This window comes from Anthonomus grandis, chromosome 10, assembly GCF_022605725.1.
Source record: "Anthonomus grandis grandis chromosome 10, icAntGran1.3, whole genome shotgun sequence".
Taxonomy (NCBI): Eukaryota; Metazoa; Arthropoda; class Insecta; order Coleoptera; family Curculionidae; genus Anthonomus; species Anthonomus grandis.
In genome coordinates, this window is record NC_065555.1 from 1,993,362 (window position 1) to 2,018,005 (window position 24,644).

Here is a 24,644-nt window from a genome sequence, read left to right on the forward strand (position 1 = left end):
GTTCTAGTAGTTAAAATTTTGCAAATATTAATTTGTCGGCTACTCTGAAGATTTTTCAAGTCTTTTTTAAAAAAATGACTAAAATCCATTCACTAAAAATCGAAAAAATTGAATTTTTGTTCCAGGAGTGCCTATAAAAGACAAAATAATTTGTCTCTTATTGGCACGCCAATATTTCGGGTTCTAGTAGTCAAAATTTTGCAAATTTTAATTTATCGACTGCTTTGAAGGTTCCTCAAGTCTTTTTTAAAAAAATGACTAAAATCCATTCACTTAAAATCGAAAAAATTAAATTTTTGTTCCAGGGGTGCCTGTAAAAGACAAAATAATTTGTCTCTTATTGGCACGCCAATATTTTGGGTTCTAGTAGTCAAAATTTTGCAAATATTAATTTATCGACGGCTTTGAAGGTTTTTCAAGTCTTTTTTAAAGAAATGACTAAAATCTTTTTAGTAAAACTCAAGATATTGGAATTTTTATTCCAGGAGTGCCATTAAGACACAAAATAATTCATAAAAAATTTCAGGAAAACATGACATCTTTTAAGGGCGAGCACTTCCTTTCATTACGATTAAAAGTTGTCAGTACCTTTGTACCGAATGTTTCCTCCTTTTTTAGGGTTTTTTTTGATCAAAGAATATCTGTTTTATTTTATTATACTTACAAATGAATAAATAAATATATATTTTGAATTTAAATAAAAATGTTTTATTTAAAAAGTCCTCAAAAAGGTTATTTTATATTATAAAAAAACTTTTTTTCCCTTCTCACTCCTATTTCCGCGTCTCAGCCTTCATATTTACGTCTATTGGGGGTAATATTTCTTCCGTTAAACATTATTTGACTCTATCTCGATTTGCCCTTTATGCCTTCACTTCTCGTCTCACTACTTTTCTCAGGTCTATTTTTTACTGAGTGTTGATTCATCCTTACCCACCTAGTGTCTCACCTCTGCTCTCACTGTTGCCATATAAAAGTGTTATCTGAATCCACACCTTCCTTTTTCTGAGCACATTGGATCTGGATAGACCATCCTGCCAAAAGACACTCTATAAGTGACTTTTAGGTTATAATTTCCACTTTTCCTCCAAAAATAATTATAATCCATCCATAGTATGAGCGATCCCTTCGGGTTTAATTAACTGCCTTTTTCTAATTAAGAACCGTTTTTTTATAAAAAGGCAATTCGGGCCCTCTGTCTATATAGGAATATAATAAAGTTAATTAGGAGCCCCTAGTTATTTTCTCCTTTATTGGCCGGAGGGAGGTAAACAGCTAAATAAAGGCCCGTTAAAATTACTTAATAATAATAAAGCAATTAATTGTACGTGCCGACACCGTGAAATTACGCGGGCAGTCCTAAGCGTGTTTCCCTAACATTAGCACCGACACATGCGACAGTTTTTCCATGTTTGGCCCAAAAAATGCTTATTATCGATTTGGGTCATTAAGGGTCGTTAGCCCTTTTAAGTTTTACTATGTCATATCTTTCATCTCTTGCTGGCCTGTGATTTTTATTCTTCGTCTTCTTCACTTCGATCTGTTCCAGCATTTGTTTACTATACATATATCAATATTAATGTTAATATCCCGAAAGGTAGGATATTAATTATAGGGTAAAAAGGGTCCCATCTTGTCTAGGTGAGCGATAGGGAGGCATCAAAAAGGGTAACTTACAAATGGCCCGGTAAGCTATAGGGATGAAAGATCGAGAAGATATATATAACGCATGTGTTTTTTTAAAAATAAAAGCCCCTTTTATAAAGGAGTGGGAGATCGCGTGGCCCGGTAATTTAACTCACTTCTTTATTGCTCTCTTTCAACAGTAATCTCACTTGACAACATATATTGTCGATTTCGTTTTGTATGGTTCAAATTATGTGTATCGTATTCTTCAAAAACACAAAAGGCACACTTTATCGGTTTTATGTTATTTTTTTAAGATACCGGAAGTAGCCGGCAGATAAAACCCACCCTACATCCATATCAGTTTACATCCGTCATTCTACACTTTTTTTTGCTCCTTTGAGGCGTTTGAGAAATCAATCAATGATGTATTATTTGAATCTGAAATATCAATAAGGGATGTACTGAATACCTGCAATCCCACATAGCAAACATATATTATATGTAAATGCTATGGAAATTCATAATATCCTGAGGTATAAATATACATACAATGTCTATTTTTATTTCAGGAAATTTAATAAATATGCCTGAGGTATATATATATCTGATATCCATGAAACATTTTCTCGATATACCATAAATATATGCATAATTTCCTAGGTAATAAAATGACGTCTTGAATACGTAGTTTCTGGTCTATATGACGAATCATTTTGACTTCTTTACTACCGTAAAGTGACGTACAAATGTCGCATCCAAAATGACGCGTCCTAAATAACGGCTAAAAGACGTCTCAAACGGAATTGAAAAATGCTTCTGGAGATTTTAGGCCATTTAAAATGACCTTTTTGAGGACTTATAATTAAGAGATATTAAGAAAAAACATTTTTATTTAAATTCAAAATATATATTTATTTATTCATTTGTAAGTATAATAAAATAAAACAGATATTCTTTGATCAAAAAAAAACCTAAAAAAGGAGGAAACATTCGGTACAAAGGTACTGACAACTTTTAATCGTAATGAAAGGAAGTGCTCGCTCTTAAAAGATGTCATGTTTTCCTGTAATTTTTTATGAATTATTTTGTTTCTTAATGGCACTCCTGGAATAAAAATTCCAATATCTTAATTATTAATGAATGGATTTTAGTCATTTTTTTTAAAAAGACTTGTAAAACCTTCAAAGCAGTCGATAAATTAATATTTGCCAAATTTTGACTACTAGAAGCCAAAATATTGGCGTGCCAATAAGAGACAAATTATTTTGTCTTTTACAGGCACTCCTGGAACAAAAATTCAATTTTTTCGATTTTTAGTGAATGGATTTTAGTAATTTTTTTAAAAAAGACTTGAAAAACCTTCAAAGCAGTCGATATATTAATATTTGCAAAATTTTGACTACTAGAAGCCAAAATATTGGCGTGCCAATAAGAGACAGATTATTTTGTCTTTTACAGGCACTCCTGGAATAAAAATTCAATTTTTTCGATTTCTAGTGAATGGATTTTAGTCATTTTTTTAAAAAAGACTTGAAAAACCTTCAGAGCAGTCGATAAATTAATATTTGCAAAATTTTGACTACTAGAACCCGAAACATTGGCGTGCTAAAAAGAGACAAATTATTTTGTCTTTTACAGGCACTCCTGGAACAAAAATTCAATTTTTTCGATTTTTAGTGAATGGATTTTAGTCATTTTTTTAAAAAAGACTTAAAAAACCTTCAAAGCAGTCGATAAATTAATATTTGCAAAATTTTGACTACTAGAAGCCAAAATATTGGCGTGCTAATAAGAGACAAATTATTTTGTCTTTTACAGGCACTCCTGGAACAAAAATTTAATTTTTTCGATTTTTAGTGAATGGATTTTAGTCATTTTTTTAAAAAAGACTTGAGAAACCTTCAAAGCAGTCGATAAATTAATATTTGCAAAATTTTGACTACTAGAACCCAAAATATTGGCGTGCCAATAAGAGACAAATTATATTGTCTTTTACAGGCACTCCTGGAACAAAAATTCAATTTTTTCGATTTTTAGTGAATGGATTTCAGTCATTTTTTTAAAAAAGACTTGAGAAACCTTCAAAGCAGTCGATAAATTAATATTTGCAAAATTTTGACTACTAGAACACAAAATATTGGCGTGCTAATAAGAGACAAATTATTTTGTCTTTTACAGGCACTCCTGGAACAAAAATTCAATTTTTTCAATTTTTTAGTGAATGGATTTTAGTCATTTTTTTAAAAAAGACTTGAAAAACCTTCAAAGCAGTCGATAAATTAATATTTGCAAAATTTTGACTACTAGAAGCCAAAATATTGGCGTGCTAATAAGAGACAAATTATTTTGTCTTTTACAGGCACTCCTGGAACAAAAATTCAATTTTTTCAATTTTTTAGTGAATGGATTTTAGTCATTTTTTTAAAAAAGACTTGAAAAACCTTCAAAGCAGTCGATAAATTAATATTTGCAAAATTTTGACTACTAGAAGCCAAAATATTGGCGTGCTAATAAGAGACAAATTATTTTGTCTTTTACAGGCACTCCTGGAACAAAAATTCAATTTTTTTCAATTTTTAGTGAATGGATTTTAGTCATTTTTTTAAAAAAGACTTAAGAAACCTTCAAAGCAGTCGATAAATTAATATTTGCAAAATTTTGACTACTAGAAGCCAAAATATTGGGGTGCCAATAAGAGACAAATTATTTTGTCTTTTACAGGCACTCCTGGAACAAAAATTCAATTTTTTCAATTTTTTAGTGAATGGATTTTAGTCATTTTTTTAAAAAAGACTTGAAAAACCTTCAGAGCAGGCGATAAATTAATATTTGCAAAATTTTGACTGCTAGAACCCAAAATATTGGCGTGCCAATAAGAGACAAATTGTTTTGTCTTTTACAGGCACTCCTGGAACAAAAATTCAATTTTTTCGATTTTTAGTGAATGGATTTTAGTCATTTTTTTAAAAAAGACTTGAAAAACCTTTAGAGCAGTCGATAAATTAATATTTGCAAAATTTTGACTACTAGAAGCCAAAATATTGGCGTGCCAATAAGAGACAAATTATTTTGTCTTTTACAGAAAAGTAGTGAGACGAGAAGTGAAGAAATATTACCCCCATTAGACGTAAATATGAAGGCTGAGACGCGGATATAGGAGTGAGAAGGGAAAAAACGGTTTTTTTCAATTTGTTTCTATATATATCTCTGTCTCTCAAACATGAAAGAGAGAAAGGTATACAGTAAACAAAAGTGGATTAGTGAAATACGTAGCAACGCAAGAGAAAATGAAAGAAGGAGCAAATAGTCAGTAGGAGTTAAGAGAGAACATGCTGCAAAAACCAAATACAGATTACGATCCTACTGTTTTATCATTTTAAAGCTTCTTGAACACTCAATATAGACTATCAATTTCATATTATTAAAGTAATTCAAGAATAATCTAATCTGAAATATCATATATACAGGATGGGTCATTCTTCTAAGCAAACTTCAAATTTCTTAAGCTAATCTATGCCACTCACTCAAGTGATCCGTCCTGTATAAACCATTTTCTAGATAGGTAGCAACCGGAAGGATCTCTTTATAATATGTCAAGATTAATTTCAATTTGATTTGATAATCTCTATTCATATGTTTTTAATATGGTGATAAGTGATGTTTAAAATCACGTTTAATATTTCACAAAAATGATCTTGTTGTTTTATATGGTTATCGTGACGTCGTGTTTATTCAGATCCGCTCAAGTAAAATGTGGTAAGTAAGTAAATTGGAAGTTTTTTTGTTAATTTTGGACCTATTGGCAACGTTGCATTACTATTGTGACGCTATATCCAATATTTTTGAACAAACGGTTGACAGCGAAGGTATGAACGATGTTGCCATATTTTTTGTCTTTAAATTACTTCTATAAGAATAAAATCGAGATATATGGTTTTGAAATGTGAATTTTAAATTATTTTTACACCTTATATCAGCTTTCTTCTGTTTTCCATAATTTTTGTAATATATTTTTGAGAATATCAAAAAGGCACGCCACTGGTAACAAATGATATTCAACGTTGCCAAACAACAAAACGAATAATTTGTCACACTCGCAGACTTGATTACATTAATACTCTTAATTAATTAATATTGTGACGTTGCATTTTTGGGATCTGCCTAAGTGGTAATCAAAAGTTTTTGGTAAATTTCGAACACGTGGCAACATTGCATTATAATTATTTTTTTCGTGCTTACGTTGAATATTTTTTAATGAAGATTTGACAGCGATGATCTGAACCACGATGCCAAGTGTAATTTTTTTTTTTAAATATTAAATTATCAATGCCTTCTAGGAATTTTACGTTAATTTTTTATATTATCCAGGAATTTAAATTATTATTTTTCGAATCTTTTTGGTAGTTTTGGACACATTGGCAATGTTGCATTAAGATTTTTCCATTGATTTTAGAGCCTGCTTGAATGCCGTGGTTATTTTAAATATTTTTGACGATCTCTTAACGATGTTGCCACTTCAGGGCGAATGTTTTGGAAATTTCGAGATTATAAAAATCCGACTGAACGAATTCATTCAACGCCATTCAGAAATTTGAATACATTTTTTAAACTCCACGTCACTGATAACATACGATATGCAACGTTGCCAAAGATATGTTCCAATTTAATTAGTTTACCTAGTTTCATTTTTAGATGACATTGGTCAATGTCTTTCAATTTGTATAAATATCTTGCCAGATGATCTAAAAATCCTTATAACAATTAAGCGGTTATCAGACTTTCTTGTATTGCAATGTAAGCCTTCTAATTTTGAACAAGTATTATACAGGGTGTTTTTTATATATTGAGACAAAATTCAGGAACGTATTATTTGGACGAAAATTCGCAAAAAAGTCTTATCAAATCTGAGCAACATGTCCATGGTTTTTAATTTTTTGTGCGAAAACCGTGCATCTAACGAACAAAGTCCAAGGGATCAAAAATATTGCAAATAAAACGGGGAATTTAAAAATATTTTTTAATACAAGAAAAACCAGTGGCGTACCATTTTTCTTTATAAAAATATTCAGCGGAAAACCCGCACACACGCCACTGGAGAACATAAAAATGTTAACAGTATGTTGGTAAATGGCTCTGGATACACAGACCCTGCATACCAATCTTTGGACAAATATCTATAGGGGTATTGAGGTTATCGAAAAAAAATCATTTTTTTGTTAAAACTTTACCACCCTGTAGCTCAAAATCTAAAAGGTTTAAGACCTATGTTTATAGGAACTTTTTTGCGAATTTTTGTCCAAAGAACACGTTCCTGAATTTTGTCGCAATATATAAAAAACACCCTGTATATGAAATAAATTATTGATTAATTCATAAAAATGTAATTCTATACTCTTTAGTAGAAAACTAGTTCAAATACAAAAAAAATTGTGCTATCTTGGAGGCAGTACCTTGAACTGTGTAGAGTGTATTGAAACCAGTTTGAAATCCGATGTATGACAAATAAATTAACTAAATTGAAAAGGTACAACGTTCTAAATTTTCGCTTTAAGAGATATATAGATTTTTTTAACTACTGTGAAAGTCTTATGGTATTTATTACTTAGACAGTCATAGTAATAATTAAGATTTAGTTTTAATTTTTAATATTTTTACGATCTAATAGTCTCCTCCTACTGTCTGAAAAATTTAAATATTAACGTTAAAACAGGAAACAGTGAAAACAGGAAAACGTCATAGATTTACTCGTAAAAGGAAGATGATGTGCATTTTTTTTGCTCTATAGAGTATAGAAGTTTTTACTAATTCCGACCGTGGGGTTGGCAGATAAATATCATGCTCTGCTTTTCTAAGTGGATAGTTATGAGAAGGCCTCTTTGGAAATTCTGACACATGGATTAAGCAAACAGATTCAAATATAAACAGTGAAGGAAGAGTTAATATTCTATGTTTTTTAAAGTATTCTTGGCAGTGAGCTGTACTGTCAAGTCCCAGTAAATAGCGTATCGCTCTCTTTTGCAACTTGAATACGCGCTCAAATTGAGTGGCACAGCATGAACCCCAGAATGGAATGGCGTAACGAAGAAGTGACTCAAAAAGGGCAAAATAAACTGATTTAGATGTTAAAAAGCTTAATTCTTTGGAAATAGATCTTATGGCAAAACATGCTGAGCTTAACATTGTGGATAAGGTGTCGATATGAGATTCCCATTTTAGAGAGCTGTCTAAAATTAGTCCCAAGAACTTGACAGATTCAACAATATCCAAATTGGTGCAGAATGGTACTTTTATATGGTACAACCTTGGTTTTAGAGATATTAAGGCATAGAAGATTGGAATCGCACCAGGACTTAATGGTAAGTAAATCGTTAGATACAGTTGCATGCAGAGACGTGATATCTGGAGTGCCCCAAGTAAAGCTGGTATCGTCGGCGAACAGACAAATGTTGCCGCTGATATCCAGATTGGCCGTGTCATTAATAAATAGGAGAAACAAAATAGGGCCCAACACTGAACCTTGCGGCACACCACATTCAATTGGTTGGCATGAAGATGTTGTCGTATCAACCTTCACGAGTTGACTTCTGAAACTAAGATATGACTTAAACCATTTGAGAGAAGATCCTCTAAACCCATAGTGTTGCAGTTTGTTAATTAAAATATTATGATTAACACAATCAAATGCCTTTGAGAAATCGCAGAAAACTGTTGATTGTTTAGGCTAGAATAAACACTATTTAGGAGCGAAAACAAAGCATCACTGGTGCATTTATTACTCAAAAATCCAAATTGATTCGGTGTTAGAATTCAATATTTAAGCAAAAATGACAAAACCCTTTCTTGAACCAGTCTTTCAACAATCTTAGATACAGTTGGGAGAAGTGCATACTTCCCAAAGTCATCGTACAGTTTTACCTGTGATACGTTTTTCAGCAATTCTATTTAACTGACCGACTGCATCAGTAATTTCTGGATCTGCTTGTTTTTTCACCCTTTTTTTTAGGTTTAGGAGGTCCCATCGCCTGTGAGAGTTTTACATTTTGTTCCTTGGGCGGTCTATCGGATTCTTTATCATCAGGCTGTTCAATTTAAGAGTTTGATATTCACTTTTTGCCTCATTTAAGAAGTAAACAAATTTTCTAAAATAGATAATATTTTTCTTCCAGATGCCTACAACAAGAAATGAATGGGAAAAAATACAAAGCAATTTTCTTCTTCGTTGGAATTTCCCGAGATGTTGTGGAGCGATTGATGGCAAGCACGTTCTGATTAAAAAACCTCCCAGGTCTGGGTCAGTGTACTTTAATTACAAAAAAACCTATAGTATAGTGTTATTTGCAATGGTGGACGCAGATTATTGCTTTACTTACATTGATATTGGAGCAAACGGCCGAGCTAGTGGTGGGGGACGATGCCTTTCCATTAAGAACAAATTTAATGAAGCCGTACAGTAAGTCACAGCTTAATAATATTGAAAGGATATTCAACTACCGACTCTCTCGAGCAAGACGAGTATCAGAAAATGCATTTGGTATTCTTGTGTGGCGCTTCAGAATATTTTCAAGACCAATTCAATTAAAAGAAGCAACAATTGACAATGTTATTTTGGCAGCATGTAGTCTCCACAACTGGCTGAGAAAAAGCAGCTCCGATACTTATTGTCCTGAAAATGCTGTGGATAGAGAGGATCTGAACACGGGAAATATTATTTTTGGACAATGGAGAAACCACGTGGATAATCTGTCATCGGTTAGTCATTTGGGAAGTAATAATTACAAAAATTTGGCAGAGGAAGTAAGACGCACGTACGCCAAGTATTTTATGGAAGAAAATCCTTTACCGTGGCAATGGAAGAAAATGGGATTGGAATTAACTTAAATAATATTTTTTTATATTTTTAAGTAAATACAATTTATTTTCCAACGTAATTTTGCCCAAAACGTATGATTACGTATGTAAAGATAAAAAATATCTAGCTCTAAAATCTACTCACCAAGTTTGAATTACTATGCCTTGTTGACAAAACTTCTGCGCAAAAATGGGCAGCCTCAAACCATGTTAACAGCCACTTTTTTTGCTTCGTTCTAATTTGGCCAGTTTTTGACGAAACACATCTTTCAAATTTTTAATTTTGTTTTTCAATTGTTTTCCATCCATTCCTTTTAGAAACCCTTTATCATCTAATTGTTCACACATGTTCTAATAATACGTCTTTCAGTTTAATATTTAGATAATCTTTGAATAAAGCGATTTAACTAGCCCTGTGTAGTTTGCGCTCTCTCGTAGCGTGTTCTAACTCGCTCACTCGCTTTAAATTTTACTCGCCGGCGACTGGCTAGTAATCTCGCCCTGTGTAATAGATGCTTTACTAAGGCTATTTTTATACTAACTATTTATATTTAAAATTATATCAAATTTAAATAAACAGTGTTATTAAATTGAATATATATTATCTGCAAAAACATTGTTTTTCGACAACAAAACCCTTACACCCCCCACCCACCCCAAACATTTACCCAGTAAGAAATTCTCTTGAAAAATCACCGTTTTTCGTCTATAATAACCACTCTAATAGTTTTTCTCACTGTTTTTGTATTAAATATTAATTAATAAATATAATTATATCAAATTTAAATAAACAAATAGTTATTAGATTAAATATTAACGAGGAAAGCAACTGTTATTCATGCGTATTAATTTGGAAAACAATGATTTTCTAAAGCAATTTTTTACTGGTAAGTTGTGTGGGGTGGGTGGGGGGGTAAGGGTACCGTTAATAAAAAACGTTTTTTTGGTAGAAAATATTGGTTTATTTATTAACTTTAGTAAAAATGTAACAATTGATAAAGCGCTTACTTGTATTTAAATTCACTAAGATATTTTGTGGTCTCCTTTTACTGGATTGCTTAGTCTATCTGTAAGAGAGCTTTGTACTTAAATAAATACTTAAAAGTCCACGCCAATGGTAAAACAAGCAAACGAATATCCGCTGTGCTCTCTCATACTCATGAGCACAATAAAAAGTATCATTTTCTTTTTTTAAAACAATTTTCGATATATTTAATCGACCTTTAAGAGATCAGGGTGAAAAGAGATATTTGAAAGAATTTTAATTTACTTAAAAGAACTTCTTGGGGAGGACATTAATCTTCTGCCATAAACAGCTTTATTTCTGTAAGAGTGAAAAGCGAATTCATTTATGAAGATCTTTTTAAAATATTATTTTTTTCCTCTTACGGTAACAAGTTTTTTTTTACATTTATTTATTAATAAAATATTGACAGTTGATTACCTTAGGATGGTAATTACCGTTATACGCCACGCGACAGTGATTAATGAGACTTGAATTTTTTGCGTCAATTTAATTACATCTCAGTCTGTTGTATCATAAAGAATGACAATTTCCAGACCTAATTTTTATCAAAAACTTACACGGTTACGATATTTTAACTAATAGCCTGCGATTAGTTTACACTTTCCCTTTTGCGCCCGAACTTCTTGGCTTAATAAAGCAATTAGAGTTCTCTCAAGATTTATACCTACAGCATATATTGTACATAATCTCTTCCTGCAAAGATAGTATAAGTAATTACATCTCACAAGCCCTTCGAACTTTCGACTAATAATTAATTATTGCTATCTCAGTATAGGAAGCGGTAATAAACAGTCCAGTTAATGTCAATTAACTGCCAATAAAAACAATATCATTTAATAATAGAAGTAGGCTATGGTTGTGAGGACAGGGCCTACTGCGACGACGCATCCCCACCAATAATGTCAGGACGCAAATAAAAGCCCCGACCGAGTCGTGAACTTTTTTAGTGTGGCTTCAGCTTTCGAAGTGGATGCGTCACAGTCGTATTAAACAAAATAAGAAACCGCTTGCGATATTTCTTGATTTAGTCAAAGCCTTTGATACCGTTTCATATGACATGGCTACGGAATAAGGAGACTATTTTGAAAATTGTAAACACTGGAAATGTTAAAAGCTAAACACTACTGAGTTTGCAGGGTACGGGTTTAGGCTTTGACGGTGGACAATCACGACAATTTTTTTTTTACAGAAAACAACTCGGACCTTAGCCTGGACCCTAACTACAGCTACTGTTTCTCCTACACGTGGCTGGGCGTCGACTACTACAACGTAACAGACTCTGGAGAACCGATGACTTGCAAGGAATACCGAAAGAAAAACAATAGTACAGCCGCGAGTACTCCCTGTGTCGAGCCTGTAGTTTTTTCGGGTAAGTACCCGCATGATTGAGGAGTACAGCCGATTCAATGTAATTTAGAGGCTACAGAGATCCTTCATTTTTAATGCTATTGATACAGTCAATTTACTTTCAGCACCAGAAGTAAAATGAGACGAGAAATTGAATCTCTAAGAACGGTTTATTCTCGGTTCTGTTAACATTTTTTCCTTTATATAGCAGTTACGTTTTTTTGTCAAAAGAAAATCCGTTATCTCTGGAGAATATTGCTATGGTATACACGTTTTTCAGAAGACATTTTTTCCATGCCCGATGCCGACGACCTGTGGAATACAAACAAATCCAAATACGTCTGCAAGAGAGCTGGATCGCAGTCGTGCGTAAAATACACCGTTTCGTTCGATGGAAATGGTAAGACAGTTTCTTTTTATAGTTTTTATGTGTAAACGTGATATTTTTAAGGCGTTAACAATATCTAATCCTATTTAAATATTTCCCTGCTAAAGGGTTTTCGCATTTAAAAGAAACGCGTGCTTCTCCTTGTACGTTTAAGATCAGACTGATGAGCCTAGGTCGCGTTAGTCGCAGTAGGCTGTGTGCGCCACAGTACCCCCACCACCGTTGCTTCTATATAAAAACGTCGATCGTATCCATTACGATCAGTCTGCTTTCGGCAATGGAGCCGTAAGGACCTTTTAGATGTTCTTGAATTGTTTAAATTAAAGAGGACAATTATTTGCATAATTACTATAAAGCCTTTGTGTTTATTCTAAATACACCAGCAGACATCCCTCACTCAAGAATTCCTAATATGATCTAAATTTAAATAATTCCCCTCTGAACAAGGCTTTCTTAATAAAGAGAGGATTTACATATTTTGCATAATTAAAGTGACATCTCAATAGGATAATTTTTAGTCACAGTGAATTCCTTAAATACATTTTCTTGGTTTTCCGTAAGAAGTGCGTGCTCCCTCCTGAAACGCCGAAAACATACTGATGATATATAGGTGGGAGGATAGTTGCAGTTGTGGTGGAGACTACCCCCACCACGTCACGTGACAGAAGACACACAAGCTTATTATTTCAGTCTGATTTCTGCTTTAGAGGTGTAGTAGAGTGTTATTTGGCTCGGCAAATTTTATTTTTAATTATTGTTAAACCTTTGACTTTCTAAATATCCCTCATTAACTAATTTCGTACATTATAAACCGGTTTTAGCCAGTGATTTATTGCTTAATTAAATTAACATCGGCCGGCCATTTATAATTGCTTGGCATGGTGGAGAATTAAATTTCGTGACGGTATATTTAAATGACATTATGAAATACAGTGGTGGATTTTAGTCGTGGGTCTCCTGTAAATGATTTTCTTCTTACACTTGTTTACGAGCAAAGACTTTTCTTGAATAATCCTTAAGTGAATTAATGATCTTCTTCGAATAGATCATAATTTTTTTTTGCAGATACACTACCTAAGACTTCCTTGAGCAGATTTATATGGAAATCTCAACTGCAGACTCTACTCACTAGAGTGGGCGGCACTTGTGCATAAGCAGCTCTTACATGAGCGACAGGTAGAGCTTGGTGTTCATCAAAAAAATTCTTATGTGGTCTACAACTGTATATTATTATCTACCCAGTGCAGAGTGAGATGGATATCAGGGAATCTAAACCATAGATGATCCTTTAGGGAACATTTACCTTCTTGGTCCCATTGGTTTCTACAATTTGGCATCATCCGTTACCCTGTTGACATCCTCTGTCTTGTTCCTGACCACTGACTCATATGTGTTTCTGATATCAAAGGGACCCAATTCTTTACTGAATGACTTGCTCTTATTATCATTTTTCTTCTTAGTATCTTCTGCCTTCTTGGTATCCTCGTTCTTCTGTCCAACCTCACGAATGCTTCTGATATGAGTCTGTGACCTCTTCTCGTCCTCCTGGTATCCCTCAGTTGGCCTCCATATACTGAATTTCGATATTTTATTATTTTTCAGTGCAGTACCAGACTCACATGTGCTCCAGAGTGAGAACCAAAACAGAACTAATAAAAACAGGATGTCTCACGGAAACCAGGAACGGGGATTTATTGGAACTGTGCATGTGTGAAAGCAACAAAGGGGTGGATAAGCCTTGTAACGGATCCCGGAGACCAGTAGTATTCAGAACGTTTGTAGTCTTAATTCTATTGGTTGGAATGCGTTTGATAAATCCTTTATAATGGGGAAACGTGGTTGAATTAAATTATGTTTGTACGTTTACTGGTTATTTTATTAAATCCATCCTTAAACTGCGCAACAACGCTCGATAGAGCATGCGCACTTACTGAAATTCACTGTTGCCACTCGTCTGAATTGTTTTTAATTAATTTTATATTAAAAAACAAAATCAGAGTGGGTAGTAAATAATTCTTCGCACTTTCTTATGGTTGACCGCACATAGGGAGTGTATGCTCAAAGATAAAAGTAAAGCTTCAGAAAAATAAAGCCCTTGAGTGTCTGTATTTTATCACGAGGCGTCGAGCGGTTTTTTTTGTTGATTTAAGGCCCTCGAGATGTTATTATTTTTTTTATTTTTGCAGGAGTAGGTCGAAAATGAAACTTTCTAAGACAAAAATTACATTTTTAGGGCAGTTATCGGGCCCTCGGGGCTCGTTTGTCAATCGCCCCGCGGGAATCAATTTCGTGCCAAAATAATTGCGGGTTCTGATGCTAAAACGGTACTTAAAGAAGCGCTTTAGGCCTAAGCGCCTCTTTAGTAGGCACTCTCACTAAAAAGATTGGAGAGGTTTTTAATTAGAAAGTGGACCGAGAATCCCTCAGGAGCAATCCCCGTCACATTGCCTAATCTCAAACGTTTCCTGAAACATTTATTTTTATGCTCTAAAGTTGAAATAATCGGTCCTAAAGCTGAGCTGTTCCATTGAATAACGTAAATTATTTGATTGAGAGTAAACTCGTTAGCGTTAAATAAGAGGGTTGCCTATAGGGTAAATTATCAAGATTATAGGCAACCCACTTAAGCTAAAACTTGACCACAAGGCATAGAGAAAGTAGCACGTTTCGGACACCTTATTTTTGACACTTGACAGCTAGTAGTTCCAATGGCTAGAAACGGTGGCGCCACCGACACTGGAAAAGCAGATATTGACGTTGTCGTAATTGACAGTTACACCTATTAAGATCGTCACGTCACCCATTTTCATAAGTTTTCTAAGGAACTCAATGTTTGAAAATTTAAACTGTAATATACTCTAATAAGCAGGAAATTTGTAAAAAAAAGCTACAGGTAAGTACACCCTCAATTTCATTTCTTGACATGATTCAGTCGGTATTGTAACTACCTGCAATATCGATTATTCATATTTATACCACAAATGGTGCCTGAGGGTGCGCCATAATCGCGTCGTAAACCTGATGCCACCTGGTAAACATCTGATTAACTAAAATTGTAAAGATTATCACGTTTTCTAAAGATGTACTAGTCCAAGTGGTTCCAAATGCATTGTGATAATCAATGGTAGGCAATTATGCCAACAAACTTCCATTGATAATTAGAGGCAATTTTGTAGGCGGGCCTCTAAAGTTGGGCTGGTTGCATATAAACTGCGAACATCAATGTATGGTAGGCAACCCTCTGAACCAACTTTAATTTAAAGTGTAATTTCTGACGCTTAGCGGATTGATCACAGTTTTTTCTGTGATCATGAGGTAAGACATAAACAAACCAGCTTCGTTTCAAATTGGAGAAAGAAATTCAGTCAGTAGAAGTAAAGTTATGACACAGTTTACTCCAGAGCTAAAGATTCCAGGTGCAACTAGACATTGTCTTTAAAAATTACCATAATAATCCTTCTAGTGCACGGATCTGCTTGTTTCTTTTAATAAAACATTAAAAAGAGATGACAGCAGCTGCAGAAGTAAACACTAAACTAATATAATAAGTAGAAGTAGTGTTATGACACGATTTATCTCATAACTGAAGATACAGATGGGAAAGTGACAATGATTTCAAAAATGACCATAAAAATCCTTTTAATGCACGGATCTGCTTATTTCTTCTGACAAAACATTAAAAAGAGACGGCAGCAGCTTTAGAAGTAAAAACTGAAGTAATCCAACAAGTAGAAGCAATGTTATGATACGGTTTATCCTAGAACTAAAGATTCAGATGAGAAAGTGACAATGGTTACAAAAATGACAATAAAAATCCTTCTAATGCACGGATCTACTTGTTTCTTTTAATAAGACATTAAAAAGAGATGACAGTAGCTTCAGAAGTAAAAACTGAAGTAATTCAATAACCAGAAGCAGTGTTATGACACGATTTATCCTATATCTAAAGATACAGATGCGAAAGTGACAATGGTTTTAAAAATGATCATAAAAATTCTTCTAGTGCACGGATCTCCTTATTTCTTTTAATAGAACATTAAAAAGAGATAGCAGCAGCTTTAGAAGTAAAAACTGAAGTAATTTAATAAATAGAAGCAAAGTTATGATATAGTTTACATTAGAACTAAAGATTCCAGTTGCAACTAGACAATGCCTTCAAAAGTGACCATAAAAATCCTTCTAGTGCGCGGATTTGCTTCTTTCTTTTAGTAAAACGTGAAAGAGAGATGACGACAACTTTAAAAGCAAAAAATAAAGAATTCTAAACAGTAGAGGCAAACTTATGGCACAGTTTACCCCAGAACTAAAGATTCCAGTTGCAACTAGATAATGGTTTCAAAAATGACCATAAAAATCCTTCTAATGCATGGATCTGCTTGTTTCTTTTAATAAAACATTAAAAAGAGATGACAGCAGCTTCAAAAGTAAAAACTGAAGTAATCCAATAAGTAGAAGCAGTGGTATGACACGATTTATGATAGATCTAAAGATACAAATAGGAAAGTGACAATGGTTTTAAAAATGATCATAAAAATCCTTCTAGTGCACGGATCTCCTTATTTCTTTTAATAAAACATTAAAAAGAGATGGCAGCAGCTTCAGAAGTAAAAACTGAAGTAATTCAATAAGTAGAAGCAAAGTTATGACACAGTTTACCCCAGAACTAAAGATTCCAGTTACAACTAGACAATTATTTCAAAAATGTCTATAAAAATCCTTCTAGTGCATAGATTTGCTTGTTTCTTTTAACAAAACGTCAAAGAGAGATAAAAGTGTCCCTCATATCCATTTAAGTTATGCCTCAACAGGCAATGAGGTTTCTGTGCCACATTTCTACATATGAATCTACACTTGATCTCGTTTAATGTAGGACAAACATAATAATACGCCCTATATGCCCTTGGTAACTTCATGCATAATTAAACGCTTTAATTAAGTAAGCTAGCTTAGGCATAATATGCTGACGAACGTCTTATAAGATAACGGATATCGGATTGCTGCTCTTAGTGAGATTCGTGTTACTACTTGTAAATTTATAAGTTCAAATGTACTAAGATCTCACTATTTTGTGTGTAGGTATAATTGTTTTTGTGACTCATATATGGGACATGTAGCTGAGTAAATATGGAATAATGAAGAAATTACTAAGGGTAGAGGGTAAAAAAATTCACTTTTACTGATTTTTTTGAACTGAAGTAGTCTATAGAAGTTTTTGTGTTGTATGTATTTTTTCACCAAAATTAACTTGCCAAATATCTTCGACATACTGCCAAAACCAGATAAGTAATATTTTGCGTTAAATGTGCCCTAAATCGCTGTTTTACCTGTACAGTTTTAAGCAATATGAATAATTTCCAAAACAAGCCTACATCATTTACTACCTTTCTGTTATCCAACACTTATCTCGTTTATGCAGTAAATTTAAATACAAATTTTGGTTAAGAAAATGCACTAAACGTAAAAGTGGTAAAAATGTACTTATCTTGTTTTGGCAGTATACCGACGATATGATTCCTAGCTCTTTTTTGAAGAGATTTTAGCGTATTTTGATATAAATCGGGTGCTACATTTTCAATTTACAATATTCTACCCTTCTGCTTTACCAGGCCGTGTAAACAGTTGCCGTGACGCAGATACGTTACACACCGTCATAACAACTCCGGTTACCGTAATAAGTTACAGTAAAGTGCAATTTCACCCGCTATATATTTTTCTCACTTTATCGGCCCTATTTTTTCACTTAACCCGGAGGGATTTATGTGGTCGAGTGGCCAAAAGGGAACGCCAACAGCAGCAGGCCCGTTTCTTGATTTGTACCGCTCCCGAAAATAAATAAAATATACAGTGTGGCCCAAATTGGGTGTACACGGATGGGTATCTCGGAAACTATAAGAGATAGAAAATTGGTTAAACGGGGAAAGTTGTAGGGCATTCAGTTACCAATTAAGTGCCGCTTTTAGAACGATATTATCTTTTTCCGATTTTGAAATATTTGGAAAAAATCGAAAAGTGGCATTTTTAAAAAAGGGCTGTGATTTTTTTATTTCAGCGTATTTTTAAAATCTGTAAAAATACTATTAGGACAACTTTTTAAGGACAACGCATACATGAATTCAGTTTTTATTTTCGACGTTTCGTTTGTGAGATTCCATCCTCAATTTCTTTTTTTTATGGCGGCCATTTTCTTTTTTATACGCTCTTAATCGAGGATTTTGATATCGCTCTATTATAGTAGTGTAGGCATTAAGATAATTTTATCGCTATAGGTATATTTGAAATTAAATCATGTGGTGGGCCGCTTAGACAGGAGAGAAGTAAATTAAATATTTCGATAGTAGATATGGCTCTATTGTTAACTACCATAGTATTAGAACTTTGTTGAAAAGTAGGAAAACTTGATATATCTCCAGAAAAGGTAGGTAATTTTATTTTAGGAATTTATTTTATTAAAAGGTGACATCGAGCCTTCTAATGAGGGCTTCAAAAATGTCGAAAAACATAGTTTCAACCTCTTGAGATTTTACAAAAAAAAAAGTTTGAATCTGATTTTCAATAGATAATTAGTAATAATAATAATAATAATAATAGACAGTTTATATTTCCTCATAAGATATTACATATGCTCACTCATAGATATAAATAAGTTTACAATATAAATACAAAGAAAAAAAAATCCATCAATGTGTATTAATTCAGCATGTAACTGTAAAGAGGAAATAAAGGTCATGTTTCAGCTACCCTCAGATGAAGGAGCTGTTAGGACCTTGAATATTACACTTATAATTTAAAAAAAAAAGTCACGAACCGCATTATAAACTGTACGAATAGCATGCATACCCTACATCCATAACTAACCGAAAAGAAAAGAAATCTAAATTATCCTAGCTTACTTATTATTTACTAATAAGAGGCAGGAAAGGAGGAACGAGGGGGACAGGTATATTGACTATATTTCTGTTGTAGACTCTTATAGTAGAGAAAAATATAAAAATTTATATTTCCAAACGCGCGCCAGATCCAAACACGGAATCCCGACATAAAAGAGAGCAGAACCAGGGCGACTGACTTTACACATCAGACACATAGCCTCATTGATTTTATAATCACAGGTCAAAATATTAATTGTACAAAATCTGGATCCCTGGCTATTTGTCAAAGTATTACGGATCACAATTTAATATATTCTCTTCTCAAGATACCAAAAAATCATAATAAATTTAAAACTATTACTTTTAGAGATTACAATAGCATTAACATTGACACATTTATAAACCAAGGGAAGTTAATATCTTGGGATCGATTGTATAGGGCTAACGATATAAATGAAAAAGTTTCCATTTTAAATTCCACTTTAATACAAATAATAAATGAACATGCTTCCTTAAAAACTAAAAAAATTGTTGAAAAGTGTTACTTACCCTGGATAACAGATAATGTTATATATATATTATATATATGATAATAAAATTAAGAGATAATGCCCACAGAAAATTTTTAAGAACAAAATTAGATCAACATTTACAGTATTACAGACAGCTTCGAAACTTCACAAAACATGCAATTGCTAGGGAAAAAATTACATTTTTTAATACTTTTGCGAAGAGTAATGGAAGGGCCTTTTGGAGTACAGCAAAAAAGCTTCATCTTACATCTAAAAATAATCAAATAGATATTCCGGAAACTCTTAATAACGCCACTCATATACATGATTTTTTTTTAGAAACAGATACTGAGCCTAATACAGTACCAAATCATCTCATTGACTTTTATAAAAACAACAAACTAATTACTCATATTAATTTAAAATTTAAATTAATTACCCATGAAAATTTGTTTAAAATTATTTCTAAAATAAAATCTAATGCTGTTGGCGAGGACCTTTTATCAATAAGGGATATAAAATTGTGTCTACCCTTTTGTGCGAATGCTATTGTAAATGTTATTATTTCTTGCATATTAACTTCAACTTATCCCACAATCTGGAAAACTGCAAAACGTTTACCACTACCGAAAACTAACAATCCAAAAACCCTTAAAGATATAAGACCAATTAGTACACTTTCTGCTATGTCAAAAATATTTGAAAAGCATATCTATTCACAAATTGAGTCATTCATAGAACAGCAAAATATAGTCCCAACCTGCCAATCTGGTTTTAGAAAGAATTTTAGCACAACATCAGCACTAACTAATATCCTCAATGATATAAGAGAAAATCAAGAACAAACAAATAGTACTTGCATGACACTTTTAGATTTTAGTAAAGCTTTCGATACGGTACATCTTGAACTGTTATTAGCAAAATTAAAGTATTATGGATTCTCTACAGATGCACTAAATTTGTTACAAAATATTTTAACCTTTAGGTATAGTTACGTAAGTACAAAAAAAGACTCTACAATAATAAAGTCGGATCTCAAACTTGTCAAAAAGGGAGTACCTCAAGGATCCGTCCTTTCTCCTCTGTTATTTGCCATTTATGTAGCAGATATGTACAGGAGTGTTAAATTTTGTAAATTTAATCAATTTGCCGATGACACCCAACTTACCATACCTGTAGTGAAGAGTAATGTGATAGAAGCTAAAGAAAAACTTACTAATGACTTAGACCAATTATTCTTATATTCAAAGAACCATAATTTAAAATTAAACGCAAATAAATCTAAAATTCTTATAATAAACAAAGATAAACAACTTCGTGAACAAATTGAACAAATATTTCAGGTATCTTTAAATAATAATACTATACCAGTCGTTCAAAATGCAAAAAAATTGGGGGTTATTTTTGACACAGACCTATCTTTTCAGCAACACATAAATAGTAAATTTTCCACTGCATATTTAAGACTTAAAAATATTAATTATATTAAAAAGTATCTACCTCAAAAACAAAAATATTTTTTATGTAATTCTCTGGTTCTGTCCCTGTTTGACTATTGTGATGTTGTCTATGGTGACTCGCTATCATTGGTAACTAAAAGGTCCATTCAAAAGATGCAAAACTGGTGTATGAGGTTATCATATAATATATCTTATAGAGAGCAGATAACGCCCTTTCTAAATGAATTTAAAATTTTAAATATGGCCAACAGACGAAAACAACATTTTTACTGTTTCATACACAGAGTAATAAGTACTGGCAAACCCCCCTACCTTTTAGAAAAATTTAAACCGCTTCCAAGAACTACTTTAGGGCTACAGCGTACCGCCAATGACCAAAGCTATATTGTACCCCACCATAGAACTTCATGCTATGAAAAAAGCTTTGCATACACTGCTGTTAAAATGTGGAATAGCTTGACACAAGTCCTTAAGAATTCAAAATTTTTGTTTTTTAAAAATTCAATAAACTTGAATAAACTAATGTTGAGATTTTTTATTTGATTTTTTATTTTTTTATTTCGTATTGTTTCTAATATTCTGCCACGCCCTGACTTATCCCTAAAATCTAACTGTTATCAAGACTCGTTTTCCTTCTGCGCGCTCCCATTCTCTTCAGAACTCTTATTTTTAATTTGTCTTTTGTTTTCTTTTGTTTTTTTTTTGGGAATTATTTTATTAAGTAGTTTTTTATTTATGTACTATTTTTTTTAAATTTATTTTTTGTATTTATTATAGTAGCTATTTATTAGGTTAAGGGTCCTTTCGCAGGCGTCCGCTTAGCGGTCACTGTTACCGGTTTTGTAATCGTGAATTGGTCCTTTTTTGTCAACTGTATATATTATGTGTAACTAAATGATACATGTATTTTTTTACTTTTGGCAAAATAAACAATTTTGAATTTGAATTTGAATTTGAAAGATATGTCAGTATTAACAGGAAATAACATAAATTATTTCAATGCAGTAAATATCATTTTGTTTAGATGAAAGAACCATTTTTATTGATTTTTTAAAAGCCCATGTAGATTTAGAAAAATCCCAAATTTTGTATTTATTAATTTTGGACACAATATTGTAAGAAAATGACTTTTTAAAAATTTCTTTCTTATGTAAAGGTATAGACAAAAGGTCATGTCTGCGAATATTTATATTGTGAACGTCAGTACGATATCTGAGTTTATTATAGAGATATGGTGGTGCTTTAAATTTATAAACATATAGATTTAACATATTAAGCCATTTAAGATCTACGTTCCCTACGTCTAATTCCACAAATAAACCTTATGCACGAGTTCTGTAATTTTTGAATTCTTGCAGAGTAAGCGCAGTCTAAAAATGGTCCATATACTGTATCTGCATAATTAAAATGGGATAGAATTAATGAGTCGCATAAATTTTTTATTGTTTCTTTTGACAAATAAGATCTATGCTTGTAAAGTTTCTTTAGCATTGAAAATCCTTTCTTAAGACAACTCGTAATGTGATCTGTGAACTTTAGCTTGACGTCTATGATTAGGCCTACATTTTTAGTTGAGACATGAAAAGGGATAAGTTCTCCATTAAGAATTAGCTGGACATGATCCAAAAGCGCCCTTCTGCTATTATCACCACAAAATAACATTGCCACGCTCTTGGCAGGATTCAATTTAATAGAATGATCTGTCGAGACTATTTACTAGAGCAAGGTCAGCATTCAAACAAAAATTAGCTCTTTCAATATTACTAGCATTAAATGATAAATATAATTGTGTGTCGTCGGCGTAGAGGTGGTATTTACAGACTTGCAATTTATCCATAAAAGCTGACGTAAAAATGCTATACAACAAAGGACCCAGAATGCTACCCTGTGGGACGCCAGACCTTACTATTGCCACCCTAGACTTATCTTCTCCAATTAAAACTCGTTGTATTCTATCCGTTGTATTAAAACCGAAATAATATAAAATATTAATCAAAAGTTCGTGATTTAGCATGTCAAATGCTTTAGATTAATCTTAATTGACGTTCGTTTTCAGCTATCAAGGCTAGAAGAGAATTGTGGTGTTTTTCAAAATCTTTATTGATTTTTTTTATATTACGGAAAACTAACTATAAATTGATTTTGGAATGAAGCGTTAGCCTTAGCTTACAGAGCAATTTAAATCAAACCTCTTTGATTTAAAGAGTTTTTGTCTAAGAGCTTTGGCTCTGGCAACTTTTGTATCTGAATTAATCGAAGCCATTTCAATAAAGTAATAAATAAGGTAAAATCCACCCGATTAAATTTTAAAATAAAAAATACGTCAAAAAAGCATGATCTATTAAATATTATTTCGGCAATAGTAGTAAATTAAATTGACTAAATAAGTCAGCAATTGACTAAAATAAGTAGTAATAAGTAAATATAGTAGTAAGTGAGTATGGTAGAAAGATTAATCAAGTTGTAAAATGAGTAAGCAATTTCAACCTAAAATCCCCCTAAATCAGTTATGCCTTTGCAGAATCCGGCTCGAAGGACCAAATGTTTCGAGCCTCTCTATAATATATGTTTAATTACTTATATCAAGGTTATTTCAATCTTAATTATTTATCATGTTATCAAGGCCAGACTGTAAAAAAATAGGGACGTTGCTCCAGTCACACTGAAATAAGGTGATCCCTCTGTTTTCGATCGCACACCCTTAGTGACTATGTAATGAGCGAAATAAGAAGAGATACAATTTAACGTGAAAGGAAAAAATGACTTGAATTACCCTGGTAATAAATGAAATAAAGGGTGTTGATATAAGGAACATCCCAATCAGCTTTCATTAAATCGACAAAGACGTGATGCACTTCGGTATTATCGCATGAGATTTAGGTACGAATCCAATAAGTGCTGTAGTACTGCTTTCCGGTATCGCACACATTTTTTGGCGGATGACCTCGGTCAAATAGCTTACGCCTCTCGCCCCGAGGGGTCCATAAGGTAAAGTAGGATAAAAGAGCAAGGCTTTATGGAAGGTACATTGGAGTAAGAGAGTAAGGAAATGTAAGATAGGTCGAGTTTAAATATTAACAATTTACCAAGAAACGCGTATGTTATTTACACATTTTTTAGAACTCTTTGAATGGTAGTTCTTAGTAACATTCATGTCAAATTTTTCTTTACTGGTATATGGCATGGCTATTTTCGGAAATTAAAAATTTAAACAAAACGCACTAAATAGAAACGAAAACAACTATATACGAAAAAACTATTTAATAAGAACAAGAACAAAAAATTAACAAGATAAGAGAGAACTACTAAACCAGATAAAAAGTGATATCAAATAAATAATATTTTGCAAAATTGTCAATAAATGACGCTAAATCATTAAACAATAATAATTGTTTATACGACAAATGGCCTCCGTGGTCATGCCCAACTCTTCGCGAAAAATGAACTTTGTAACTTTTCGACATAAGAATGGGAAAAAAAATCTAAATTTAGCAAAAAAACAAAATGGCCGCCATAAGAAAAAAAGAAGTTGAGAATGAAAGAACCGAAACGTCGAAAACAAAC

General features: G+C 32.6%; 2 protein-coding genes across 4 annotated transcripts in view; one reads left to right on the forward strand and one right to left on the reverse strand.

Annotated features, from left to right (window-relative positions):
* Positions 1-24,644, reverse strand: part of LOC126741472 (cholecystokinin receptor type A-like) — a 116,099-nt gene that overhangs the window by 58,963 nt on the left and 32,492 nt on the right. The window lies entirely within an intron of this gene.
* Positions 5,243-14,067, forward strand: LOC126741473 (uncharacterized). 3 transcript variants are annotated; one of them, XM_050447888.1, is made up of 4 exons: positions 5,243-5,385; positions 11,694-11,873; positions 12,132-12,251; positions 13,842-14,067. In XM_050447888.1, the coding sequence occupies exons 1-4, from the start codon at positions 5,319-5,321 to the stop codon at positions 14,063-14,065; spliced, it is 591 nt and encodes a 196-aa protein (XP_050303845.1). In that variant the 5' UTR covers positions 5,243-5,318; the 3' UTR covers positions 14,066-14,067. The 3 variants fall into 3 exon arrangements, 2 of the variants coding, with proteins under 2 accessions (XP_050303845.1, XP_050303846.1); XM_050447889.1 differs by having other exon boundaries at positions 12,135-12,251; XR_007662193.1 differs by lacking the exon at positions 5,243-5,385 and adding an exon at positions 11,483-11,641.